The sequence below is a fragment of the Rattus norvegicus genome, chromosome 10, assembly GCF_036323735.1.
Source record: "Rattus norvegicus strain BN/NHsdMcwi chromosome 10, GRCr8, whole genome shotgun sequence".
In the NCBI taxonomy this organism is placed as follows: domain Eukaryota; kingdom Metazoa; phylum Chordata; class Mammalia; order Rodentia; family Muridae; genus Rattus; species Rattus norvegicus.
Genome location: NC_086028.1, coordinates 71,593,252 through 71,620,066, shown reverse-complemented (window position 1 = coordinate 71,620,066; position 26,815 = coordinate 71,593,252). Strand labels below are relative to the sequence as shown.

General features: G+C 38.2%; 2 protein-coding genes across 5 annotated transcripts in view; both read left to right on the top strand.

Moving 5' to 3' along the window:
* The window catches only part of LOC134480843 (large ribosomal subunit protein eL21-like), a 1,068,210-nt gene that overhangs the window by 56,312 nt on the left and 985,083 nt on the right, over positions 1–26,815 (top strand). The gene's annotated exons all lie outside the window — the stretch shown is intronic.
* Positions 1–26,815, top strand: part of Med13 (mediator complex subunit 13) — a 90,261-nt gene that overhangs the window by 54,548 nt on the left and 8,898 nt on the right. For all 4 annotated transcript variants that reach the window (XR_005489839.2, XR_005489840.2, NM_001415085.1 and 1 more), the window contains exons 13-27: positions 830–920; positions 1,045–1,259; positions 1,533–1,729; positions 3,110–4,026; positions 9,320–9,481; positions 11,593–11,816; positions 12,475–12,664; positions 13,880–14,336; positions 15,620–15,839; positions 17,496–17,687; positions 18,176–18,399; positions 21,539–21,681; positions 22,424–22,582; positions 22,689–22,874; positions 25,326–25,474. Coding sequence is in view for 2 of the 4 variants with exons in the window: in NM_001415085.1 (NP_001402014.1) it covers positions 830–920; positions 1,045–1,259; positions 1,533–1,729; positions 3,110–4,026; positions 9,320–9,481; positions 11,593–11,816; positions 12,475–12,664; positions 13,880–14,336; positions 15,620–15,839; positions 17,496–17,687; positions 18,176–18,399; positions 21,539–21,681; positions 22,424–22,582; positions 22,689–22,874; positions 25,326–25,474 (3,726 nt within the window). In the remaining 2 variants the exon portion in view is untranslated. The remainder of the gene's footprint in view (positions 1–829; positions 921–1,044; positions 1,260–1,532; positions 1,730–3,109; positions 4,027–9,319; positions 9,482–11,592; positions 11,817–12,474; positions 12,665–13,879; positions 14,337–15,619; positions 15,840–17,495; positions 17,688–18,175; positions 18,400–21,538; positions 21,682–22,423; positions 22,583–22,688; positions 22,875–25,325; positions 25,475–26,815) is intronic.

Here is a 26,815-nt window from a genome sequence, read left to right as displayed (position 1 = left end):
AGAATATATCCTGTGAGGTTATCTATCACACGTTTGAACGTATAAGTCTATTACAGATATTGGTCAGTTATAGCTCTATGTGAACACTTGCTCTTTACCCTCCAGTGTAGTGTGTACTAGGGCACTCTTCACTGGGGAAAGAACTCTGAATATGTGGTAGACAGTTCTTGTCTTTGTTAACACACAGAAAGCAGCTGTGGCTTTTTGGAGGTAAAACATTAGTCATATATGTGCTTTACTTACAAAGCTTTCAGCGTAAGATGTGGAACAAATGTTCCTTCTACAAACATTGGTATTTTGCACATGCTTTTAATCCCCATTCTTGGGACATGGAAGCTGGAGGCTTGGGAGTTCAAACAAACAATCAACCTACAAAAAAAGTTGGTTGTGGGAGAGCTAATACTTGGTTTGTTAGGAAGTCTTCCTGAGCTTATGCTCAGTATTAGATCTGTAAAAATATTTTTATAAGAATAATTTTATTAAACCAAGCTGAAAATATAAAGCCAAATTAGGAAGAGTTATTAATTATATAGGAAATTTTAATATCTTTTAAATTAAGGGACAGAGCCTTTGAATATCTTTTGCTAAAAAAAGAATTCTAGTCTTAATTTTACATTTCTTATCTTTTATTTGGTTTTAAGTTACTGGTTATTCTTGCTTTTTTTGATGTATTTTCTTGTTGCCTTTTTCTCTGTTAATTGAGAGTCTTATCAAATACATGTACTATCTATTATGATATTTGGCTCTGTCATAGTTTCAGAAAATGATCGATTAATACTGTGTGATCACTTTGGCTTTCAGATTAATATGCCTTTTCCCTTCCCCATAGCCTGGATCTAAAAAATCAGCAAGTGGATCAGATGATAAAGCCAGCTCCAAAGAATCAAAGACAGGAAGCCTGGATCCGTTGTCTTGCATAAGTACGCATCCCAGATCTGAACTCTGCCTTGGTTTAAAAGTTTACTCCCACCAAAATTTCTTTTGCTTTAAACACAGACTCCCTTCTTTCAGTTTATGTTAACATGTGTGTTGTATTAAACACAGGCACTGCAGACCTTCACAAAATGTACCCCACGCCTCCTTCACTGGAGCAGCACATTATGGGCTTCTCTCCAATGAACATGAATAACAAGGAATACGGTAGTATGGACCCCACACCTGGAGGAACTGTGCTGGAAGGAAGTAGCTCTAGTGTAGGAACACAGTTCAGAATTGAGGTTGAGGAAGGGTTCTGTAGCCCTAAACCTTCTGAAATTAAAGTAAGTATTTTTCTAGAAAAGTCATTTTCTCCCTGTGTTTTCTTATAGGCTTAATTGCTGCATTCAAGAATCTTTTCACAGTTGATTTTAGTTTTGTGGCTAATATAAGGAGGGAATTGTGAGAACACTATGTAAAATGCATTAAAGAATAGAAACAAAATATTTATACTTTGTGCATTTAATGAACAGAGTAAAGAAGACAGTCGCTTTGATTCTGTTTGTTTTCATCCCTGGAATATAAGGCACTGAAAGTCCACGTTCTTTATATTGTAGGATTTTTCTTACGTCTATAAGCCTGAAAATTGTCAAGTTCTAGTAGGTTGTTCCATGTTTGCACCTTTAAAAACTCTACCAAGCCATTGTCTGCCTCCTATCAAATTGCCGGAAGAGTGTGTTTACCGGCAGAGCTGGACTGTTGGGAAATTGGACTTGCTTCCTTCAGGCCCTTCAATGCCATTCATCAAAGAGGGGTATGGTTGATGCTATTATAATACTGAATAGATGTGTGTGTGTGTGTGTGTGTGTGTGTGTGTGTGTGTGTGTGTGTGTGTGTTAGTTAGAGGGGTGGTATTGGAGAATGTGCATGCCTATGAGTCACGTGTATTATACTCACTTGAGACACAGTTTCTCACTAAACCTGAAACTTGGTGTTTTGTCTAAGCTGACTGGCCAGCAACCTCCTGGACTATGCCTGTCTTTGCCTTCCAGGTACTGGATCATAGCTTGTTTAACTAGTTAGTCATGCCCACCCAGCTTTTTCACATGGGATCTGGGAATTTGAACTCACATCTTCACTTTTCATAGCAAGCACTTTTACCCATTGAGCCGTCTCTCCAGCTTAGATTTTGTTTTTCTTGAAATACCTGGTATGCTGGAAATAGAACATTTGTTTTGGAAATCCTAAGTAAATAAATAAAATCATTCTTGTTTATCATAGTGATAGACTAGATGGATAAACTGTTTGAAACCGTAGGCCGTTGTTTTGATTTTAGAGGTATGTCTTCTTTTAGTCTGCAATTCCGAGTTCTCGTTTATATACTGTCATTTATACTTACTTCACATTATAACAGTTTTACATTTTATTGTTAGTTGCATTTCTACAATTATTGCCAGCTGGGCGGTGGTGGTGCACGCCTTTAGTCCCAGCACTCAGGGGCAGATGATCATGTTTGAGGCCAGCCTTGTCTATAGAGTACGTTCCCTGACAGCCAGAGTATGCCACATAGAAAAGCCCTGGCTTGAAAAACAAAACACTCACTGTTGCCACTTGTTAACATATAAACACCTTACTATCGGTAGCAATTAAAGTGAAAGAAATATGGATATTGGTAGCATTAGAAATTTATAGATAATAAATATGGTTGTCTTAAGACTTAAAATTTTATGTGTGTGTCTTTATATGACTTCATGTGCACCACATGTGTTCTGGTGCCCACGGAGACCAGAAGACATCCGATCCCCTGGAACTGGAGTTACTAGTCAGTTGTCAGCTGCCTGATGTGGGTCCTGGAAACCAAATCTCTGAACCTATGTCCCCCAAAAATACAGCAAATATTTTAAACATCAAGCCATAGTTCTAGCCACTGCTTCATTTTATAATCTTGAATCTAGTTGGCTGTTATATTTTGATTCTAGTTGGCTTACAAGAATCTCCATAGTGGACACAATAAACCTGAAATAAATCTTATTTATCCCTCTAATCTTGGAATGATTACCAAACGGAAATTTTCAGTGTTGGTTTGAAGCATAGGGAGGTTTTTCTTTTCTTTTTTTCTTTTTTCTTTTGTATTTCATATTACTAATGTGTTCTTTTTTGCCTTTGTTTCTCTTTTTACCCTGGTGACAACAAGTGATGGCAGTAATTTGGATCAAGACTATGGTCCTGCCTATACACCACAAATCCATACATCTTTTGGGATGCCTCCGAGCAGTGCACCTCCTAGTAATGGTGGCGCAGGAATTCTTCCTTCCCCATCCACCCCTAGGTTTCCGACTCCAAGAACTCCAAGGACTCCAAGGACTCCTCGTGGGGCTGGTGGACCTGCTAGTGCTCAAGGTTCAGTCAAGTATGAGAATTCAGACTTGTATTCACCAGCTTCCACACCATCTACATGCAGACCCCTCAATTCTGTTGAACCTGCAACTGTCCCTTCCATCCCTGAAGCGCACAGTCTTTATGTAAACCTCATCCTTTCAGAATCAGTAATGAACTTGTTTAAAGACTGTAATTTTGATAGTTGCTGTATTTGTGTCTGCAACATGAATATCAAGGGTGCCGATGTTGGAGTTTACATCCCAGACCCAACGCAGGAAGCACAGTACCGGTGTACCTGTGGCTTCAGTGCTGTCATGAACCGAAAGTTTGGAAATAATTCAGGATTATTTCTTGAAGATGAACTTGACATCATAGGACGTAACACAGACTGTGGCAAAGAAGCAGAAAAACGTTTTGAAGCTCTCAGGGCTTCCTCTGTGGAAAATGTTAATGGAAGCCTAAAGGAATCTGAAAAGGTGCCTGATGAGTTGATATTACTGCTACAAGATCAATGCACTAATTTATTTTCACCCTTTGGAGCAGCAGACCATGATCCCTTTCCCAAAGCGGGTATAAGTAGCAATTGGGTGCGTGTTGAGGAGCGGGACTGTTGTAGTGACTGTTGTCTCGCATTGGAACATGGGCGTCAGTTCATGGATAATATGTCGGGAGGAAAAGTTGATGAAGCACTTGTCAGAAGCTCATGCTTACACCCATGGGCCAAGCAAAATGGTAAGTTCGTTAAAGTAATAGTAGTTCTTCAGGAATTTGACTTTGGCTTCCTTTTTCCTCAGGTGGGTGGGTAAAGTATCAGAAGCTGAAGCTTGGGCTTTTAAAGACAGCTACATGCTGGGTATGGTGGCTATGTCTCTAATCTCAGCAGAGGCGAGCAGATCTCTGAAAGTTGGAAGTCAGTCGTATCTACATACGGAGTTTCAGGATAGCCAAGACAGGGGTCTTAGAAAAACAAACAGACAAGACTTACCTAAAGTGAGACTTATTAGTTGCTTAATTGAGTTTCAGCAATACAAATGCTATTGTACATCTTTACTTATATACTTACATAGGAATGTAAATGTAAAAGGCATGTTTCATGTTAGTTGGCAGAAAATTAGTGATTGTTTCATACAGCCATCTAATTTGTCTTTTTTTTTTTAAGATTTATTTATTATTATATGCATACACTGTAGCTGTCTTCAGACACACCAGAAGAGGGCATCAGATCTCATTAGAGTTGGTTGTGAGCCACCATGTGGTTGCTGGGAATTGAACTCAGGACCTCTGGAAGAGAGCAGTCGGTGCTCTTAACCACTGAGCCGTCTCTCCAGCCCCCTAATTTGTCTGTTGAAGTACCTGCACTCTGCTATCAAGCTATGCCGGGCTATCTCATTAAATACTGATAGAGCGCCTTGCTTGTGCTCAGTACTGTTTCGTGCTTACTGTTGATCAGTTACAACCGTCTTTGGTTTTGAATTTTTATTTGATCGTTTTTCCTTGTACATATGGGTGCATGATTGCATGTGTATATGGGGTTCAGATACATAGGATAGCCTTCTGTCTTATTCCTTAGAAGCCATCAACTTTGTGGGCCCCATCCCCTGTGGATCAGGTTTTTCATTTACAGGGCACTGACTGGCTAGGTTAGAATCCCTTGTCCTGGGCTAGAGAGATGGCTCAGTGGTTAAGAACACTGACTGCTCTTCCAGAGGTCCTGAGTTCAAATCCCAGCAACGACATGGTGGCTCGCAGTCATCTCTAATGGGATCTAATGCCCTCTTCTGGTGTGTCTGACAGCTACAGTGTACACACATACATTAAATAAATAATACAAAAAAAAAAGAATCATTTATCCTTTGTAGCTATGATTTAGTGAAAGAGACAGTTAAATAACAATAAAGAAAACAGATACTCGCATTACATACCAGTTACAAGTACACAGAAGAGAAAGCAGGGCAAAAAAACATGTTTGTCTAGGAGGAGCCTTATGTGCTGTTCTAGAAATATGGTCAGAGATGTTAGTGAGGGGGAAGGAATATTTATAGAAAGGCCTACTTGAAGTGAGAAAAGGGAGCAGAGTAATTAACTGGGGGAAGAATGTTAGTAGACAATATAGTTCCAAGTCCTTGAGGACATAGTTCTCTTGGTAAATTTTAGAAACTTAGGCTAAGTATGTTGAGTGGTTAAACTGATTCTTGATGAAGTTTAAGAGGTGTTCCAAACATCAAAATTGTATATTAAAATTTATTCAATTTGCGTGTGAGCACTTCTGTGCTTGGGTGTACATATGTGCCATGGAGAATGTGTATAGAGGTCAAAGGATACTTTGAGGGAGTTGGTTCATTCTCTGTATCATGTTGGTTCAAGGCTTGACCTCAAGTTGCGAGGCTTGGCAGCAGGTACTTTTACCCTGGGTCATCTCACAGGTTCTATGTTTGGGATTTTAGAACATGCCTTTAACATTTGTTTTAAATGCCTTGGGAATGCTTCTTAATAGGAAAGTAACAACACTCTGTCTTTTTAGCTTTTTTAAAAAAAAAAAAAACAAACCCACTGGCTACTCCATAAAAAATATCCTGGGATGGGAAGTGAGGGAAGATGAGAGAAGCAGTACCTTTAGGTAGAAAACAGTGAAGATGGCAGCTTGGGAAGGGCTGGAAGCAATAGAAATAGTAGTAGTAGATTCTAGATTAGATGGAGAGGCAGACCTGCTCCGTTTAAGAAAACATGAAGCATTAAGCCAGGTTCTGAATTCTGGTACTACTGCAGAGAAAGAAAATAGGAGGGCGAGTACAAAGACTGGTTCTGGAAATGAAACATCTTTCATATGTGGGTGATCAGTATTATTAAATACTATGAAAACCCGGTGTGGTACACTTCTGGAATACTAGCACTGGCTAAGTGTAGGAGAGACTCAGAAATTTAAGGTGATCTTTGGATACATAATAAGTTGAAGGCCACCCTGGAATATATGAGGCCCTTTCTTTTCAAAGGCTAGAGCTGGATGGGAAATTTTGGGGAAAAGACAGTCAGGAAGGAATCTGAGAAGGAGCAAGGTGATTGCTCATGTATGAGAATATTTGAAGGAGATGATTTTATATATAAATAATGTCTTTATAAAGGTACAGTGTGACAAGACCACTGGATGTGACCCCGTGCAGGTAATTAGAGACTTAGTCAGTTCTGGTCAGCTTGATTAGAGTGGGTGTGATGAAATGAAAAGCAAATTTGAAATCTGGCAGACATTGGTATAAATAGACGTTTATGTTAGGTTTAACATAGTGATTATATATACATATATATGTATATATACACATAGACACAATTGTACATAGAAAGTGATTCTAACTAGATCAAAAAATTTAAATTGGCAATAAATTCATATAATCGAATAAGTGGTATTTTGCTGTATGAATATGTATTATCTTATCTATTACTTTTTGTAGTGACACTTAAATCTTTTTGCAATTTTAAAATATACAGTTCAGTAATATTAGCTGTGCTCATCATGTTACAGTGTAGACCTCTAGAGCATCATCTTCCTACCTAACTGGAAACTCACTCCCTCTCTCCAGTCTATCCTTCTTCCATGGAAGAGTTAGCACAGAACAAAAGTGACATTGTCAGAGCCAAGTCATTCAATGAGTAAGGGTAGTAGAGTACATTCCAAGTAGGGTATATGTAGGCCTTTATATAGGAACATTCCAAGTAGGGTATATGTAGGCCTTTATATAGGAACATTCCAAGTAGGGTATATGTAGGCCTTTATATAGGAACAGGTCCATCGCAGCAAGAAGAAAAGATGGAGTTTCTTTGGACAAGAAGAGGGAAAGTGACCATTCTTGATGATTTCTTTTGTAGTTGTGGGTGAGAGCAGTAGGAGATAGTCACAGAGTCATTTGATACCGATGTCTTAGCTCACACACTGTCAGCTCCACACAGCACCACTGTTAGAAATGCACATTTGCAGAGTCTCCCACGATCATCCTCTAAAGCAACCTCTGGGTAGGAATCAGTTTTATCACTCATTACGAATGATGTCTTTGAAAAAGTAATATATATTGTGTGTGTGTGTGTGTGTGTGTGTGTGTGTGTGTGTGTGTGTGTGTGTGGAGAGAGAGAGAGAGAGAGAGAGAGAGAGAGAGAGCGCGCGAAAGAGCGAGCACATGCGCAGAAGCACATACACAGAAGCACATACACGCGGGGGTTGAACTGAGGTGTTCTTTCTTGTCTCTTTTAGATGTTAAGTTCTGCATTTTTCATAGTATTTGCTTATTTCTTTCTTAGGCATGCAGTAGAATTTATTGATTGATCCCTTCTCCCTTAAGTGCACCCTATTCAAGTTCTGTGTAAGGGTGTTCATATTTCTAATCCTGAGCATCTGTGGCAGAGCTGTTGACTGACATAAGCTGTCCTGGGATTAACTGTTAATACTTCAGAAGAGGAAAGAAATCTATAAAATAGTTTTAAGTGCCAACTTATTCAAGATAAGAAAAAAATTGCCTTTTCCCATTTTCCCTGTCCTAGCACCTCTCAATCACATAAGAAAATCTTTTATAAACAGACCATATAATTCATCTATAAAATATATAGTCAGAAATGTAGTATTTACAGTTGTTGAACCATTTGTTCAAACTATTTTGTAACATTTGTGTCACTCCAAAAGTAATAACCCATACTTAGTAGATACTTGCTATTTTTACTCATCCCTTTCTTGCAGCTATAAGCAACCATTAATTAGCCTACTTAGGGTTCTGTTTGTATAGACAGGCATTTTGGGGTACTATATATAAATTGAATAATACAAAATCTGGGCTTCTGTGACTTTATAAAATTATTTTTATTTTATGTTCATTGGTGTTTTGCCCTCATATATGTATGTCTGTGAGGGTTTTGAGTCCTCTGGGACTGGACTTACAGTTGTCAGCTGCCATGTGGGTTCTGGGGATAGAAATTGGGTTCTCTGGAAAAGCAGCCAGTGCTCCTAATTCATGAGCTGAGTCTTCAGCCCCTGACTTCTGTGAACATGGTGTACAATTTTATATTGTGTATGCTTGTGCTTCCGTCATACTTAGATAGATTTCCTAGGTCCAGAAACTAATATTTTTCAAAGCATCTGCACTACTTTAAATTCTAACATTAGATGTTCCATTTTCTCCAAAACCACACCAATACTTGCAATTTATTTTTTATTGAAGACATCCTAGTGGTTATGAAGTGGTTTCTTGCGGTTTGGCTTTGAATTCCCCTAATGATGAATGATGTTCAGTAGTGTCTTTTTGTAGATACCATTTGCGTGTCTTAGGAGAAATGCTTCTGACAGGCCTTTGCTTCACTGGGGAGTGGGACTGAGGGTGAGCGGGAAGAGGAAGTGTTGTCCACAGCCTGCCTGGGCTTGCGGACCTTCAGTTTCATCTGTTTTTAAAAGTTGACTTTTTGGTTTTTAAATTTTTATTTCATTCATGTTTTTAAACTATTGATCTGCAAGAGTTCTTTGTGAACTGTGGATGAAAATCCTTTATTGGTTTGTGGTTTGAAAATATTTTCATGACCAGGCATTGGTGGTGCATGCCATCAATCCCAGCACTTGGGAGGCAGATGCAGGTGGATTCTGGTCTGTAGATCAGGCTGGCCTTAAACCCAGAGATCCCACTTACCTTTGCCTGCCCACCAGCTCTCCCTTTTCTTTTTCTCTCAATCTTTGTCTGTCTGTCTGTCTGTCTGTCTGTCTGTGTCTGTCTGTGTCTGTCTGTGTCTGTCTCTTTTCTTTTTGAGATAATTTTGCTAACTTGACAAGGCTAGTCTCCAACTTGGAGTTGTGCTGTCTTAAGTTCCTGAATTCAGGGATTATAGTCATGCACCGTACTACATCTGACTTCTGAAAGGTTTTATATAGTTTTCAGTATATGCAGATGTTTAGATTTCTTTATAATGAACAGTTAAAATACCTCAGATGTATTTCATTTTAACTCTTAAAGTTTATGTCACCACAAAGCAATTACTACTCACTGTTTTTTAATGATTGTAGATGCGAGTGTGCAGTGTTCACAGGATATACTTCGGATGCTCCTTTCTCTTCAGCCAGTTCTTCAAGATGCTATTCAGAAAAAAAGAACAGTGAGGCCTTGGGGGGTTCAAGGTCCTCTCACATGGCAACAATTTCATAAAATGGCTGGCCGAGGCTCTTATGGTAAGCTGTTTATTGTACTGGGTAATGACTGATTTATGTCACTTTTCAGATATGTGCCCAGCTTGAATAAATACATTAGCTCTTAAATATTTATGTGTTAAACATTTAAGGATGCTATGGTCCAGTTCTAATTCTAGCCCACCTTTCTACATTTGTAGCATTTGATTTTTCTGGGTTCTTTAATCTCACATCAGCATGGGAAGCTGCACTGTCTGTATGTGCTTGACACTCTGTATTATTTTATCAGAAGAAAGGGCAATAGCTCTTGTAAAATCCCCAAATGACTTCAGTTCTAAATTGAATGAGATGAAAGGTTTTGGTCAAGTAACAGAGGCTAATACTTTTGAGGTTTTATGAACATAAGATTTGCCACATAAAAAGTTTGGACAAAAATAGGAATTTGCAGCTATGGTAAAAGCAGTGAATGACCACTCACTAGGTGTACATTGGCTGTGTTCACCTGTAAGCAAAGCGGTCAGTGACCACTCAGAAGGAATGTGCTGACTTGTGCTCTCCTGTGACCGGAGACTCAGATGGTGGAAATACTGTTTCTGCAGTAGCTCTTAGGTATATTTGGATGATAGCTGGTTGTGTTTGATAGAGTGTTGGGGATTAAACCAGAGCCTCACACATAATAGGCAACTACCAAACCACACTTCTAGTTCTGGAATAAGCTGTTAGCATTAAAAAGTTCTCTGTGGTTTTAGAATGCATTGTATACAGTAGTAGACTCTTTGTATTTTTCTGTTTTATGGCTGAATGATTGAAATGTCATATAAATTGATAATCTATTAGAAAGTTGAGCTGTGGGGCTGGGGATTTAGCTCAGTGGTAGAGCGCTTACCTAGGAAGCGCAAGGCCCTGGGTTCGGTCCCCAGCTCCGAAAAAAAAAAGAACCAAAAAAAAAAAAAAAAAAAAAAAAAGAAAGTTAAGCTGTTGACACTTTTTAGCATAAACTTTAAATTTCTCTCAAAGCCAGAACAAATTTATTTCTGCACCTGATTTTGAAGATTATTTCTGTATATATTATACTAATATATCCTTTATAGACATATAAAGTATTTCTGTGATTATCCATTATTCCATTCATATTCTATCATTCCAACTATTTTTTTTTTTTTCTCGGAGCTGGGGACCGAACCCAGGGCCTGTAATTATTTTCAGTGATTTGTTTCTTCTTGGCTTAAATCATATGTATAGTTTAACATGTGTTTTGCTGAATTATACTCAGCAGTATCAGTTTAAACTCAGTAAGATGAGTATTTACTATCTCAGGCTGCCAGTAGACTATCAGGTAGTTGAATGAAAGAACACTTACTTCACTATAACTCGAGAGGCTGAGAGTGGGCTTCCTGGGTTCAGATTTCTACAGGGACTTCTTTTATGATGCTGGATAAGTTGTGTGCCTTTTCCACTCCTGTGTCTCGTGTTTAAACTGTGTGTAACGAGTGTCTGCCATATGTAGTATCCGTGAAGTTAGTGTGGCCGTGCCTAGAGTGAAGCGCTGTGGTTACTTCCTGGTACTCGCACTCCTTCCTTCCAAGACACCAACATCTTCTTTGTCTTTGTTCATGTGCTCTACTCATTTTAATATAAGGTCAATTGTCTTCTTTTTTCCCTAATAATATACTATGGTAAGAACATTTGACCTGAGATCTTCCCTCTTTCTTAATTTAGTTTTAAGTAATAGAATATAGTATTGTTGATTTCTGTATAATGTACAGCATATCTGGTTTTCGCATAGATTTATAAGTCCTTTTTTATGGTAAGTAAATTAACTCCATCATATCAATTGTAAGTTTGTTTACTACTAAATTAGGTCAATTCTTATCAGGTATGGTGACTCATACCTATAATTCCAGAGTTTAACAGACCGAGGAAAGTAGGATTTTTACAAGTTCAAGACCAGAATGGTCTGTAGAACAAAAACCCATCTCAAGCAAAATAGCAGTAAATATTTTTAAAGTGACCATTTAAGGATATTTTTAACTCGTAAACTGTGTCATTACTTGCTTTTCATGGTTCTGTCTTTAATATTTTCCTTATTAACTTTGGAAATAAAGAGAATAGTGTGAATCGGCCTCTTCCTGATTGCCTTCTTTATTACTCAGGAACTGATGAATCTCCAGAACCACTGCCGATTCCCACGTTTTTGTTGGGTTATGATTATGATTTTCTGGTGCTTTCTCCATTTGCTCTCCCTTACTGGGAGAAACTTATGCTGGAACCTTATGGATCTCAAAGAGATATAGCCTATGTTGTACTCTGTCCAGAGAATGAAGCTTTGTTAAATGGAGCCAGAAGCTTTTTTAGAGATCTCACAGCAATATACGAGGTAGGTATTTTATAATTTATACTTTCATGTTTAAAATATATTGGGAGATTTTACTGGTTGATGAAGAATGCTAATGTTCACAGTAGTCTTAGTAATGAATTATACTCTTGCTACATTTTTGCTAGTCTTTGTTAGGTTATGTGTGTCATGGGTCACAGTGGAAAAACAATATTAGAGGGATCTGTCAAGGGCATAAATGTATTCCATTTAAAATAACCTTTGGGCTGTTGGGTGGAGCGGTGCATACCTATAACTCGTATGTATTTGCGTAACTAAAACAGGAGAGTCTCCAGGCCAGCCTGGAGTACACAGTGTGACTATGTCTTGGAATAAAATTCATCAGGCATGGCAGTATATGTTTGTAATCCCAATGTTTGGGAGGTGGAGGCAGGAGGATCAGAAATTCATCCTTCAGCTATAATAACAAGCTGGTTTGGGTTACCTGAGACCCTGTGTCCAAAAAAAAAAAAAAAAAAAAAAAAAACAACAAAAAAAATACCAGCTGGAAATTTCGAAAGGAAAGCACCCAGTGTCCAACCCAGTTGTTAATTATAAGTGATAAGCTTGTTTCAAATGGCTCAAGTGCTTGGATTTTATAATCTGTATTGAAAAAGTGCAGTAAATTCACAGATTCTGCCTTTTGTGTATATCTTTGTAGTCCTGTCGATTGGGCCAGCACAGACCTATTTCTCGACTGTTGACTGATGGCATCATGAAAGTGGGAGCTACTGCATCGAAGAAACTTTCGGAGAAGTTTGTAACAGAATGGTTTTCTCAGGCAGCTGATGGTAACAATGAAGCCTTTTCTAAATTGAAGCTGTATGCACAAGTCTGCAGATACGATCTAGGTATTAAATTTGTATTCATCCTACAAGAGTATTGTTAACAATATGTGTGGGTTCACCGTCTAATTTTATAAATAAAATCTTAGTGTCATGTAGCCATCTTCATTTTTTCAAACACTGTCTCTGCCTGCTTTTGTCCTGCAAAGTCAGAACTGAGTAGATGTGGCAAAGGCCGTGGTTGCAAACTTAAATATATACTGTCTGACTGTCCACATAGAAATTCTGCTAGCTCCATATATGGGCATGCTGTCAAATAGACATTATTGCTTCCAAAATATTTTCTGCTGCTTCTGTGGAGTCTGATGTTCTATGCAATTGATATTAGCATTCTGGAGGCAGAGACAGGAGGATCTCTATGAGTTTGAGGCCAGTTTGGCCTATACAGCAAGTTCTAGGACAGCCAGGGCTACACACATAGTAATACCCTGTCTTTTAAAAAAAAAAAATCTTTTTTGTCAATAATTTATATACAAATAATTTCTAAGTAATCTTCTACAACTCTGAAAAAGTCATACTGTAGCCAAGAATATGGCTGTTATTTAAATCTTTGTTATACTCTTAAATTCAGTATCAGTTTACTTCCTTTACACTTAATTCGAAGAGATGCAATGCCAGATTGCTGAAGATAAGTAGACATTTTTGAAACTGGACCCTCATGGTAGTATTTGGTATCCTAATTGGCTATCCATGTAGACAGTATATCTTCAAGTTTGTGACTCAACAGTAGTTGAGATGATTCGGTGAAGAATCGCTACATACTGCTGTCACATTTGTTGACGTGTTCCACTCTTTCCTTTTACTGATTACTTGTTTGGGGATGTATGCCACTGTGACTCAGTGGGAATCAGCACTACTTGGCAAGTTGCTTTTCTGTTTCTGCCTTGTGGTTTCTGGGGATCAACCTAAAAACGAACCATCTTATCAGCTTTTGTTTACATTTAATTTTGTTCAGTCAATAGAATTTTCTTACAGTTCATACTACTTAAAATTTGAATGAAAATATGGGTTTATTTTTATAGTTCAACTTTAAACTTTTTTTCTTCCTTTTTTTTTTTTAAGTTTCTGGGAGAAAATAGAAAGTTAGTTCATGCTGCACTGTTAGTGAAGCAGGTAGGGGAGGATAACTGCCATAAAAGTATCCGCTACATTGTTATTTCTATAGTAGAATTAAAATGAGTCAGTGAAATCAAGAATTAAATACCCGTTTTTGTTCTTTAGGTCCATATCTTGCTTCTCAGCCGCTGGACAGTTCTCTGCTCTCCCAGCCAAATTTAGTTGCCCCTCCAAATCAGTCTTTGGTTACTGCACCTCAGATGACAAATACTGGAAACGCTAATGCTCCATCTGCCACCTTAGCATCTGCGGCAAGTAGCACTATGACACTGACTCCAGGTGTTGCCATATCTACTTCAGTTGCCACAGCTAATTCAACTTTGACCACAACTTCATCTTCATCATCTTCCAGTATGAGTAGTGGAGTATCATCAAATAAACTGCCTTCGTTTCCACCCTTTGGCAGTATGAACACTAGTGGTACAGGATCCATGTCTGCACAAGGAAGTACGGTTCAGAGTGGCCAGCTAGGAGGACAGCAGTCATCATCTCTGCAGGCAGCAGGAATATCGGGGGAGTCGGCTTCTCTGCCCACTCAGCCACATCCTGACGTGTCTGAAAGGTACCGTTAAATATTAGGATACTTGGGACTGAAAGTAGTTAAGTGGTAAGCAGTACATGTGTTTAGCATGCGTGAAGCTCTCTGCACCGTGAATGAGTAAATATAAACAAATGGAGATTGTGGAAATACAGAATCTATGGCCTTTTTATCTAAGTAAACAGTTGTAACAAGTATAATTACTTCTTGATCTTATTTTGGAATTTAGTTTAATCATGTTAATTATTTTACATATAAAATTAGAATAAATATTGTTTTTAACATTTTCATCATAGAATCACAGGATTGGTCTTAAGATCTTTTTTTTTTTTGTTCTTTTTTTTTTTTTTTCCCCGCAGCTGGGGACCGAACCCAGGGCCTTGCGCTTCCTAGGCAAGCGCTCTACCACTGAGCTAAATCCCCAACCTGGTCTTAAGATCTTAAAAACTGTATTCAACTCCAGATATTCCTATGATTGGGTCTGGTGTGTCATAAGCAAATGTAATTGTTTATGCACACTACACAAATGGTTGAGGAATCCCTCCCTCTCTCTTCCCTCCCTCCCTCCGTCTGTCCCTTCCTACCCCCAGACCCCCATCTCTGTGTGTGCGCGTGCGCGCTCACTAGAAACTCACCCTGGAGCTTGCACACGCTAGGCAAAGCAACCTCTCTCACCATGCTGTATTCGAGCTCCGGTTTGGAGGCTTGAGATTCTTAATACTGAATTTCGCCTCCGCCTTTTACTCACTTTGTGATAAGGGGACTGTCTAACTTCTGGTAGCGTTGTATCCATATCTATAGTGTGAAAGCAGTACGGCATGATGCACAACAAATGCATTAATGGTAATGGATCTCATTGTTTTTACATAAAAGTCCTGGGGAAATTCCCTTATGTTATGGTTCAGTCAATCTGATGCTCACTGTTTCTCAGTTACCTAGAATGCAGTTGTTCTCAAAGTCACACTCATAAATATGGGTAAAAGTAATTATTACCTAGACAGAAGAAACTGGCTTCTTTCTGGGCTAGCTCTGTTTCTAGGCAGGCTGGTGAGCATGGCCAGTAACTGAGATGCCTATCAGAGAGACCTCTAGTCTCTTACTGTTAGACTGTTTGAGAAGTCTATTTTTACTTTTAAAAGTACAAAGCCTTTTATCTGAAGGGATTTTACATGGTGTGAAATGGAAATATCCTGGCTATCAGAGAGGTTTTCTGATGCCTTGCACCAATGAAAGGGATGCCAGGATTTGCTGTGGTGCTGGAACAGACAGACATGATTTAACTTTATTATTTCTACTTCAATTTTTAGCACAATGGATCGGGATAAAGTGGGGATTCCCACAGATGGTGATTCACATGCAATTACCTACCCACCTGCAATTGTTGTTTATATAATTGATCCTTTTACATACGAGAATAAAGATGAGAGCACCAGCTCTTCTAATGTATGGACTTTGGGGCTCCTTCGATGCTTCTTGGAAATGCTCCAGACTCTTCCTCCTCATATCAAAAGTACTGTTTCTGTACAGGTAAAGATTTGATGTTTCAAGAGTTTCACAGTTATTTTTCTGTATTCATAATGATTTTGTTAAAGGTCAGGTTGTATCGATTTTGCTTCAGTATTATAATAGGAATTTTAAGAGAGTTTATACAAGATAAACTTTATAGTTCTGGTGACTGATTAGATGGCTTAGCAGTAGAGTGCTCACTGCTCTTCCAAAGGACCCAAGTTTAGTTCTTTCCACTCATCTCTGGTGGTTCACAGCTGTCAGTAATATCAGCAACAGGGGATCTGTTCTGTGGGTACTGTCCTATACATGGAATACACACAGAGACAGACAGACAGACAAACAGACAGACAAACAGATAGACAGACACACAAAATCTTCAAAAAACTTGATTGTTGGGACTGGAGAGATGGCTCAGTGGTTAAGAGCACTGGCTGCGGGGTTGGGGATTTAGCTCAGTGGTAGAGCGCTTGCCTAGGAAGCGCAAGGCTCTGGGTTCGGTCCCCAGCTCCGAAAAAAAAGAAAAAGAAAAAAAAAAAAAAAAAAAAAAGAGCACTGGCTGCTCTTGCAGAGGACCTGAGTTCACAGCAACCACATAGTGGCTCATAGCCATCTTTAATCGGATCTGATGCCCTCTTCTGGTGTGTCTGAAGATAGCAATAATGTACTCACATACATACAATAAATAAAAAATTAAAAAAAATTTTAATCATGAGAAATATGATTATGTTGGCTGTAGATGGTGGTGTGTGTTTCTGATTCCAGGAAACTAGACAGGAGGTTTAGAAGTTGGAAGCCAGCATCAGTTCCAGGCTAGACGGGACTATAGACAGGACTATGTAATGAGACATTTGTTTGTTTGTTAACCCCTGGTCTCCCCCCACCAAAAAAAAGATTATATTGAGTATATTGCTTCTCCTGTGTTACTTGTAAGCACAGTTATAAAGTAGAGCCTAAATAGGAAAATAATGCCTGTATTTTATGTGTTAATTTTAATTAAGACAGGTTCACAGTAAAAGTAGAAGATTAAAGAAATTTTGATTTTTTTTTTTAATTTGTAGATTATAATAGGCCCAGTGAATTATATTTAATTAGTATGACTGCTATGTACAGAAATTTTAAAAGATTTCTACTTGGTCCTTTAGTTCAGGACGCATGCACATGCGCATGCGTGTGGACACTATATAACAGTGACAGTTATTCAGTTGCTAGCAATCATGAGGTATCTGATAGCCATCCATAACTCTAGTCCTATTGGATCCCAGTGTTCTCTCTAGGCTCCACAGGTAATAATGTATAAGGTGTATGTACATATATGCAGGCAGAACACTCATGCACATACCATACAAATTAAAAACACTGTGTGGGCATGGTGAGATGACTCAGTGGTTGGGAGCACTGACTGCTCTTCCAGAGGTCCTAAGTTCAATTTCCAGCAACCACATGGTGGCTCACAACCATCTGTAATGAGATCTGATGCCCTCTTCTGGTGTGTCTGAAGACAGCTACAGTGTGCTCATATACATAAAATATAAAATATATCTTTAAAGAAAAAAACAAAACAGTGTGTGATAGAAACCAGTATCTTTCCATTAGTTGTTTGTGAAGTTTGTCTGAAGGGATTTCTCTTACTGTTACAAGTTACTCTGTTAATGTCTGTAATACCTTTCTCTGTAGATTGTTCCTTGTCAGTACCTGTTACAACCTGTGAAACATGACGACAGACAAATCTACTCCCAGCATTTAAAATCTTTGGCTTTTTCGGCATTTACCCAGTGTCGGCGACCACTTCCAACATCAACCAATGTCAAAACACTGACTGGGTTTGGTCCAGGCTTAGCTATGGAAACTGCTCTTAAAAGTCCTGATGTAAGTATTAGAAGTATGTTTTCCGTGAACAAAGCTATCAAGATGACTTACATTTTACAATTTTATATAAAACTAAATGTCTAGGCAGTGGTTGTATATTCTTTTAATAGCAGCACTCTGGGAGGGCAGAGGGCAGAGGCAGACAAATCTCTGAATTCGAGGCCAGCCAGGGCTACACAGAGGAAACCCTGTTTTAAAAAACCAAAAACCAAAACAAAACTTTATATTAGTCTAATTTCCAGTTATAATTGGGTAAATAGTAAACATTTTTCTAAGATTGCATAGTTTTGAGCTAGAGAGATGACTCAGTGGTTAAGAGCACCGTCTGCTCTTCCAGAGGTTCTGAGTTCAATTCCCAGCAACCACAGTCATCTGTAATAAGGTCTGATGCCTCTTCTGGTGTGTCTGAAGACAGCTACAGTGTACTCATAAACAAACAAAAAAAAAAGATTGTATAGTTCTATAGTACTTCATGTTTTATTTTACAGAGACCAGAGTGTATTCGACTTTATACGCCGCCTTTTATTCTGGCTCCTGTGAAGGACAAACAGACAGAGCTAGGAGAAACCTTTGGCGAAGCTGGACAGAAATACAATGTTCTCTTTGTGGGCTACTGTTTATCACATGATCAAAGATGGATTCTTGCATCTTGCACAGATCTATATGGAGAACTTCTAGAAACATGTATCATTAACATCGATGTTCCAAATAGGTACTTATTTCCTTATATATGGTTATCCCAATTTAGAGTGTTGTTATATGTACACATGTACAAACACACTTTTATATTAAGTAAATAACCATTTGAAGTTTATATATATATAATGATATTAATTGTTGGGATTCTGGGTATACTTTTATCTACATTTTATAGTTAATGCTTATAACGTATAATTCAGATAATGAAAGACAATTTTGGACTGGCATATGTCTTTAATCTCAGCTCTTGGCAGATGGAAACAAGTGAATCTTTGAGTTTGAGGCCAACCAGGACTATATAGTAAGATGATCTCTCAAAAACAAACTTTTCCTCTTCTTGTTAATCTGTCACACAGATAAAAAAGATGAAGGTCCTTTACTTTTATGTTATAATGCTTGCGACAATAATTTTCAATGAAGAATTTGAAACTTTAGAGCCTGGCAGTTAAGAGTATTTTGTCATCTTCCTAGAGGGCTGGACTTGTTTCCTGACAACCACATCTGGTGGTTCTCAACCCCTGTTACCTCTTGCTTCGATAGGTACATGCACTCATGTGTACATTTCTCCCTCCTCCCAACACATATAATTAAAAAATAATACAAATCAAATACAATTTTTTAAACATTAACTTAGAAAGCCCTTCCACTCACAAAAGTGGATCTGCTAAGTGGAGGGTGGAGGTGTGCACTTTTAATTCTAGTACTTTGGAGGCCTATGCAGGCAGATCTCTGAGTTCCAGGATAGCCAGGGCTATACAGACAAACATCTAAAATATAAATAAATACTTAACCGCTTATAGCATAAATTTTACAATGGAGATATACCTGCCTGCCTGCCTGCCTGCCTGCCTGCCTGCCTGCCTGCCTGCCTGGGAGAATACAGACAGGATTTTCCTATTTAGACTCTTCTTTATAACTGTTTACAAAGTAACATAGGAGAATCAATATGCTCAATATAACCTTTTGAGGGGAGAGGTCAGCAGTCAATATCTATCTCTCCTCTCCTTTCTGGCTATCTTGTAACTCCCTTTGTAGACCAGACTGGCCTCGAACTCGGAGTTCTGCCAGTCTCTGCTTCAGAGTACTCAGATTAAAGGCATGTACCACCACTTCTGGTGGAGTTTTTTTTTAATCTAATTCTTTCTGTTTGTTTTTTGAGACAGGGTTTCTTTATGTAACCTTGGCTGTCCTGGAGTGCACTATGTATATGAGGCTAGCCTTGAACTCACAGGGATCCATCTGCCTCTGCCTCCCAAGTGCTGGATTAAAGGTGTACACTACCAATGCCTGGCTCAAACCTAAATTTCTTGAAATACATTTTTGAGTGAGATAGTTGCATTAGTTATGAGATAATTTGGAAACAGTGTGATTCTCTGTGAAGGAAGAGAAATACCACTGTTAGGCTTAGGTTACCATTTTACTTTCTTAATCAAAAGGTAGGAGAGACAGCTTAGCATTTAGAATTACTGGCTATTCTTGGAGAGGACTGGATTCCACATGGTGGCTCACAATCTTCTGTAACTCTAGTTTCAAGGAATCCAGTCTTTTCTTCTGCTGTGTGGGTACTAGGCACACCCGTCATGCACATACACACATGTAAGCCAAACACTCATGTCTAAAATAGGATAATCCTTCCAAAAAAAAAAAAGTAGAAATGGAACCAAGATTAAAAATTATATTTGTAAGCAAGATGTCTCAGTGGTAAAGATGCTTGCCTCTAAGCCTGACACATAAATTTGACTTCTGTTACTACCCACATGATGGAGAAAACCAACTCCCAAAAATTGTCCTCTGATCTTTGTACCTGTGCCATGGAATGTATACCCCCACACAAAATAAATAAAAATGTAATAATAATAGTTATAATTAGATGTAAGTAGACCTGCTTTCAAATACACCACTCCTTTCTGGTTTCTTACCAGTTATATGACACTGGGAAAACCAGGCAGCTGATCTTACTGGTCTGTAATGTCTGTAGGGTAGTTGTCTCTGCTTCCTTAGTGAGCTATGAGGAAATCAGTGTTGAGTGTACAGCACCTAGGCTGGGTATATGTAGCAGAGTAGGAGCTAGCAAATGCTAGCTGTTGTTACTCATTGGAAAGTGTTACAAGTTTGCCTGCCTAAGGAAGCAGGTGCATTAGAAAACATGCAACAATGTTATTTAGTGTGAGAAATGTAGTTTGTGTTGGACATTCTTTACCTTTTAAGGTATGGAGATTGGTTTAGTACAAATTGTGACGACAAATTGATTTTTTTCAGTTCTTTACCATGGCATTGTTCATGCAGTAGCTGCAGTCCTGACAGTTATTGATAGTTTATAAAGCTTGAAGTATTGAACTTTTAAAAAAATAAAAGTTTTTGCTGGAATAGTCAGTATTTATGATAAATTTAGGCTCTTAGGTAAACTGTGAGAAATTCTATTAGGTTAAGTGTATTTCAGACTGTATTTTAAAACCTTATATATGGGTGTTTGCGGAAGCCAGAGGACAACTTTTGGTATCATTTTTCTGGAGCCTTCTATCCTTCCTCCTCTGACACAGTCTCTATTCGGGACTGTGCCGATTCGGATAGGCTGAGCGGCTAGTGAGGCCAAGGGATCGTGTTCCGTCTCCCTGTCTGCTTCTCCAACCTGAGATAAAAGCTACACTTTTATTTCCTTAGGTTCTGGGAATGGAACTCAGGTCCTAAGGCTTGCAAGGAAAACCTGTTAACTAATTAGCTATTTCTTCAGTTCCGTTAATATGTATTAAAAACAAGAACAAAACAATTCATAAACTTCAGCTCAAATATATCATATATTTATGCTGCCTGCAGCTAAAGCTAAAACAGTAGGATGAATTATTAGAATTTAGGAATTTAAAACCATCTTGTGCAAAATGTAAGGAAATTCCACATCAAAAACTTCGGACCTTGAATGGTAAATATGTATCATTGGGATTTATTTTTGTAAAGGTTTGAGGCATTAAAGTTAAGGACAAGGAATTGGTGGCACACGCCATGGTGGAAGTACATGCAGAACATACACAAGCCCTGTCGCCAGTCAGCAAGACAGTAAAATAAAGTGGATGAATCAGTGTGTCACACATCTGAGCCATCTTATAAATTTTTATCATGTGAATTTTTGAAATATTTACAACTATTTCATTCAATAGGGCTCGTCGGAAAAAGGGTTCTGCTAGAAGATTTGGTCTACAGAAACTTTGGGAGTGGTGCTTAGGACTTGTTCAGATGAGCTCTTTACCATGGAGAGTTGTAATTGGTCGCCTGGGTAGGATTGGACATGGAGAATTGAAAGGTAAAATGTGCTTTTATTTAGTTTTTTACTTTGTTTTATGTTGATGTGTATTTGGTGCAGAGCACATCAAATAACATTTTCAGTAAAATGCTAAAGGGCTTAGCAGTAAGGAGCTCTTCCAGAGGATGCGGGTTTGCTGTTTGTGTTCACCTAGTACTTACTTCATAACAGTCTATAATTCAGATTTCAGGGAATCTCATGTCCTCTTTTAGCCTTTGCAAGCACTGCACACATGTGGGATACAGGGATATATGTAGACAAAATACTCAAACATAAGAAAATAAGGCTTAAAATGCTAAGGATTATTAGTTAAAGTTTTCGTTTTAAACAAAAAACCATATGTATATAATCCAATAGATACAACTAATGTCTATTATGTATTATATAATTATATGTTATATGTAATTATCTATATATAAGTATATGTAATACTTTATACACACAAACATACACTGATTTGATACCGAAGGTAAGGGGATAAGGAATGTCAAGATATAAGAGTGTTAACTTAATGATGACCTTTATATTAGAAATACACAAACTGGGGGTTGGGGATTTAGCTCAGTGGTAGAGCGCCCTAGCAAGCACAAGGCCCTGGGTTTGGTCCTCAGCTCTGAAAGAAAAAGAAAGAAATACACAAACTTAAAAGCTGTTATATATTTCTCTTTTATCATAACCTTGAGTTAATCTCATAATAGAGCAGTAAATTTTAAGTACTGTCTTCACCTATTGATATCCACAGACTGGAGTTGTTTGCTGAGTCGTCGAAACTTGCAGTCTCTAAGCAAAAGGCTCAAAGACATGTGTCGGATGTGTGGTATATCTGCTGCAGACTCTCCGAGTATCCTTAGTGCTTGTTTGGTTGCAATGGAACCTCAGGGTTCTTTTGTTATCATGCCAGGTTAGTTATGCTCGTGTATGTCAGATTTAATTATCATTGTATGTTTAACTTAAGTGTTACATAAAATTCTGCACTTACAAAAAAGGAAATATTCATCTCCCTTTAGATTCTGTGTCAACTGGTTCTGTTTTTGGAAGAAGCACCACTCTAAATATGCAGACGCCCCAGCTAAACACCCCACAAGATACATCCTGTACTCATATACTTGTGTTTCCTACTTCTGCTTCTGTGCAAGTAGCCTCAGCTACTTACACCACTGAAAATTTGGATTTAGCTTTCAATCCCAACAACGGTAAGTTAATTGAGCCTTAAAGTTTTATGTTGTTTTGGAATCATGGTCTTGTTCTACAGCCCTGTCTGGCCTGTTACTTGCTATTTAGCCCAGGTTTAGTCTTGAGCTTCCAGCCATCCTCATGTTTGCGTCTGGAAGTGGGGGTCTGTGAGCATGTATAGCCATCACTGCTTTGTTGTTGTTTTGGAGGCAGGGCCTTGCTTTGTTGCTTAGGTTGGTATAGACCTCCCACGTTCAAGCCACCCTCCTGCTGCAGTCTTCCAAGAAGCTGGTGCTACAGGGACACACCACTGTGCCCAGGCTCCGGTTTTTGTTTTGTTTTTTAAGAAAAACATAGAGCGTTTTAGTGGGCTGAATAGCATGTCCTGAAATTTACGTTAGTAAGAAAAAAAAGTTTGAAGATATAGTTAAGTATATTGAGATGGACAGTTTTATCATATATTATGCAGGTGGGGCTTAAAAGCAGTAACATGTATCTTATAACAAGGAAGCAAAGAGAAAGCTCAGTATTAACCCAATAGGAAAAAGCTGTTTGATGGAAGAAAAGGATGCAAAGTCAAACGGCTGTCAGCCAAAGCATACAGTTCAAGTTCCTGGAAAAGAAAGGGAACCGTTAAGGCTTTTGCTTCCCAAACATAAATGAAAATATATGTGTTTTCTTAGTCCAGTAAGTGCATGGTAATTTGTAAAGAGGCTTCAGGTAATGACTACACCATTTTATACTGTATTAGAATTGGTTATTGATATGCATTCTGGAAACCTTATTTGAGGAGTTACTAATCATAAATTTCTGTATATTTATGCTATGCTTTCGAGTTTCATGTACTTCTCTCTCCATATGTCCACAGTCTTATCCCCACCCCTTTTGTTTAAACCTTACTACAGATTAAACCTAGGACTTTTTGAATATTAGACAAGATGTACCTACCACTGAGCTATATCCAGAGCCCTTCTTTATATGTCCGTTGGCTAAAATAAGGCTTTTTATAAACTGCTAGAAAATAAATGCAATTTAGTGAACCTTTTAGGTTGTGTTTAGTAGAAGAGAAAAAAATATTTTTACTAGGAACTTTTTTGAAGATGTTAGATCTTCAAAGATGCACATATATTTTAATAATAATTACTATTATTTTGTTTTTCAAGACAGGGTTTCTCTGTGTAGCCCTGACTGCCCTGGTACTTAGATCAAGTACCAGGCTGGCCTCAAAGTCAGAGATTCTCTTGTCTCTGCCTCCCATGTGCCAGAATTAAGTGTGTGTGCCACCAGAGCCTGGCATACCTCATTGTTTTATTCTTTTATTATGTAGTAACTTCAATATTTTACTTTTAAAAAGAATACTGTTATTTAAAACAGGTTTGCATTCCTTGCTATCTTTGCTTTTAACTGGTTGTTTTTTAACATTATTAACTTAGTGGCTTAAGTAAACAGGAGTTTGTTGTACTGTAATGCTCAAAGTCTTTCTTATGAGTTAAAGTCAGGGTGTCTTTTTGATTCCTTCTAGCATCTCAGATAGACTCTGTTTCTTTACCCATGCCAGCTCCTAGAGGCCCCTGGCCTTTCTCTCCATTTTGAATGACAGCAGTATTTCCTTCTTTGTAGCTCACTCTTGTCTTTCCTTCATATTAGTACTCCTGAAGCTGAGGTTAACTTGGGGGAATAGTGAGTGCGTACCTGTTATTTGAATGGCCCTCGTGTCAATCTTTGGCACCACATTTAAGGAAAAAGAAGTTGACTTCTGGGCTGGAGAGATGGCTCAGCGGTTAAGAGCTCTGACTGCTCTTCCCAAGGTCCTAAGTTCAATTCCCAGCAACCACATGGTGGCCCACAACCATCTGTAATGAGGTCTGGTGTGTCTGAAGACAGCTATAGTGTACTCGTATACATTAAATAAATAAATTAAAAAAAAAAAAAGAAGTTGACTTCTATGACTATTGGGCCCATTGGAAGGTCCAGAATAATCTTCATATAGGTCTCTTTAGATTGGCTACTATTGCAGAATCCTTTCCATGGCTATTTGGCACACTTGGCACATGGTTGATGCTCAGTAAATGTTGGTTTTATTAACTCATTTTGCTTCAAGATATATTTTGGTTGATTTTGTTTTTTAGGCAGGATCTCACTGTGTTGCACTGACTATTCTGTAGCTCACAGTAATCCTCCTGCATGTGCTCCCGTGTGCCAAGATTAAAAGCATACACCAACATCCCCTGGCTGTTTTGAGATAAGATTTCACTGCTTATATAGCCCAGGCTGGCCTATAGCTTCCTTTACAGACCAGGTTGGCCTTAACCTCATAGCAGTCCTCATCATCCAGCCTGCTAAGTGTAGGATTATGGTCATGAGCAATCATCCCTTGCCAGTTCCATTTTGGTTAAAATTTATTTTAATACTTTAATGTCAATTATCATGGTATACAGGAAATAGAATATTAATTTCTTTTCCTTGTACAGATGGAGCAGATGGAATGGGTATCTTTGATTTATTAGACACAGGAGATGATCTTGATCCTGATATCATTAATATCCTTCCTGCATCTCCAACTACATCTCCTGTACATTCTCCAGGCTCTCATTACCCCCATGGAGGTGATGCTGGCAAGGTAATTCTGTTAAAAAGAGTTTCAGGGGGCTGGAGAGATGGCTCAGCGGTTAAGAGCACTGACTATTATTCCAGAGGTCCTGAGTTCAATTCCCAGCACCCACCTGGTGGCTTACAACCATCTATAATGGAATTTGGTGCCCTATTCTAGTGTGTCTGTAGAGAGTGAGGTTGTACTCATATACCGTAAATAATTAAAAAAAAAAAAAAGAGTTTCAGTGTATGAAAATGCCATGTGTCAGTCCATCCATCCATCAATCCATACAGGGATTATTATATGAAATAGAACACCTTTTCCCTTTGAAATTAGCTAGAAATAAATATCAATTGAGCTCATGAACTTTTGTTTAGCCGTTAACACTTTTTTGTGCAATGATCTTCATGCTTCTCTCCCAGAAGTGCTGCAGTCGCAGGCATGTGCTGTGTCCGAGGCCTTTTTCCTGTGTTTTTTTCAGTTCGAGTCTTTGTATGTAGCATGGGGTAGCTTTTAACTTGTGAGCCTCATCTGTGCTGGGATTGCACCAATGTCTGGTTTTTTTCTTCTTGCTTTTTTTTTTAAACATTAGAAGTACCACTAATTCTATGATCAAAACACATTATATGAAATTCTCAAAGAACTAATAAAAACGTGGGGGGTAAAGTTGTTTTTACTGTCTTACCACAGTAGAAGGATTAATGGTGCTTGAGGTACTGATGTAATGAATATTTTTATTATGTATTTTTCTTTCATCCATTTCCTTAAAATAATTGCTGAGAATTTGATTGGCCAATTCAAAGGGAATGAATACAAGTCTAAGGAACTATAATGCTTTCCAAAACACTGTTGAAATTAATGGCATTTTATAGATAGTGCTATGGAAACAGAGAATGGAATCTGCCTTTTGAATTGGGGCAAGGAATTAGTTGAACAAGTATCAGGACATAAGTGGAGCTATATTGAATAATTTGTATTTTATACTCAGCTTGACCTTAGACATACTCATTTTATCTCACAATTTTCATAACATACTGTTTTCATGATGTTACTATGTTTTGTTAGTTATTAGGCTTGGAATTAAATTTAATGTCATACACATCCTCAGCCCTCTTTTTATTTTCAGATGGTCTAGCTTTGTTGTCCAGGCTAACCTTGAACTTACTTTGTTGACCAAGCAGGCCTTTAACTTCTTTTGATCCTCCTGCTTCAGCCTCTGAGTAGTATATATTATTGGCCTGTCACCAGGTTAGACGTAATACTATTTGAGACTCTTAAATATATAACTATTTAATTTTTAGTACTTTATGTGGCTTATTGAGATAGCAATATGAAATTATTAATTGTTGTAAGTCATTTGTATCTATA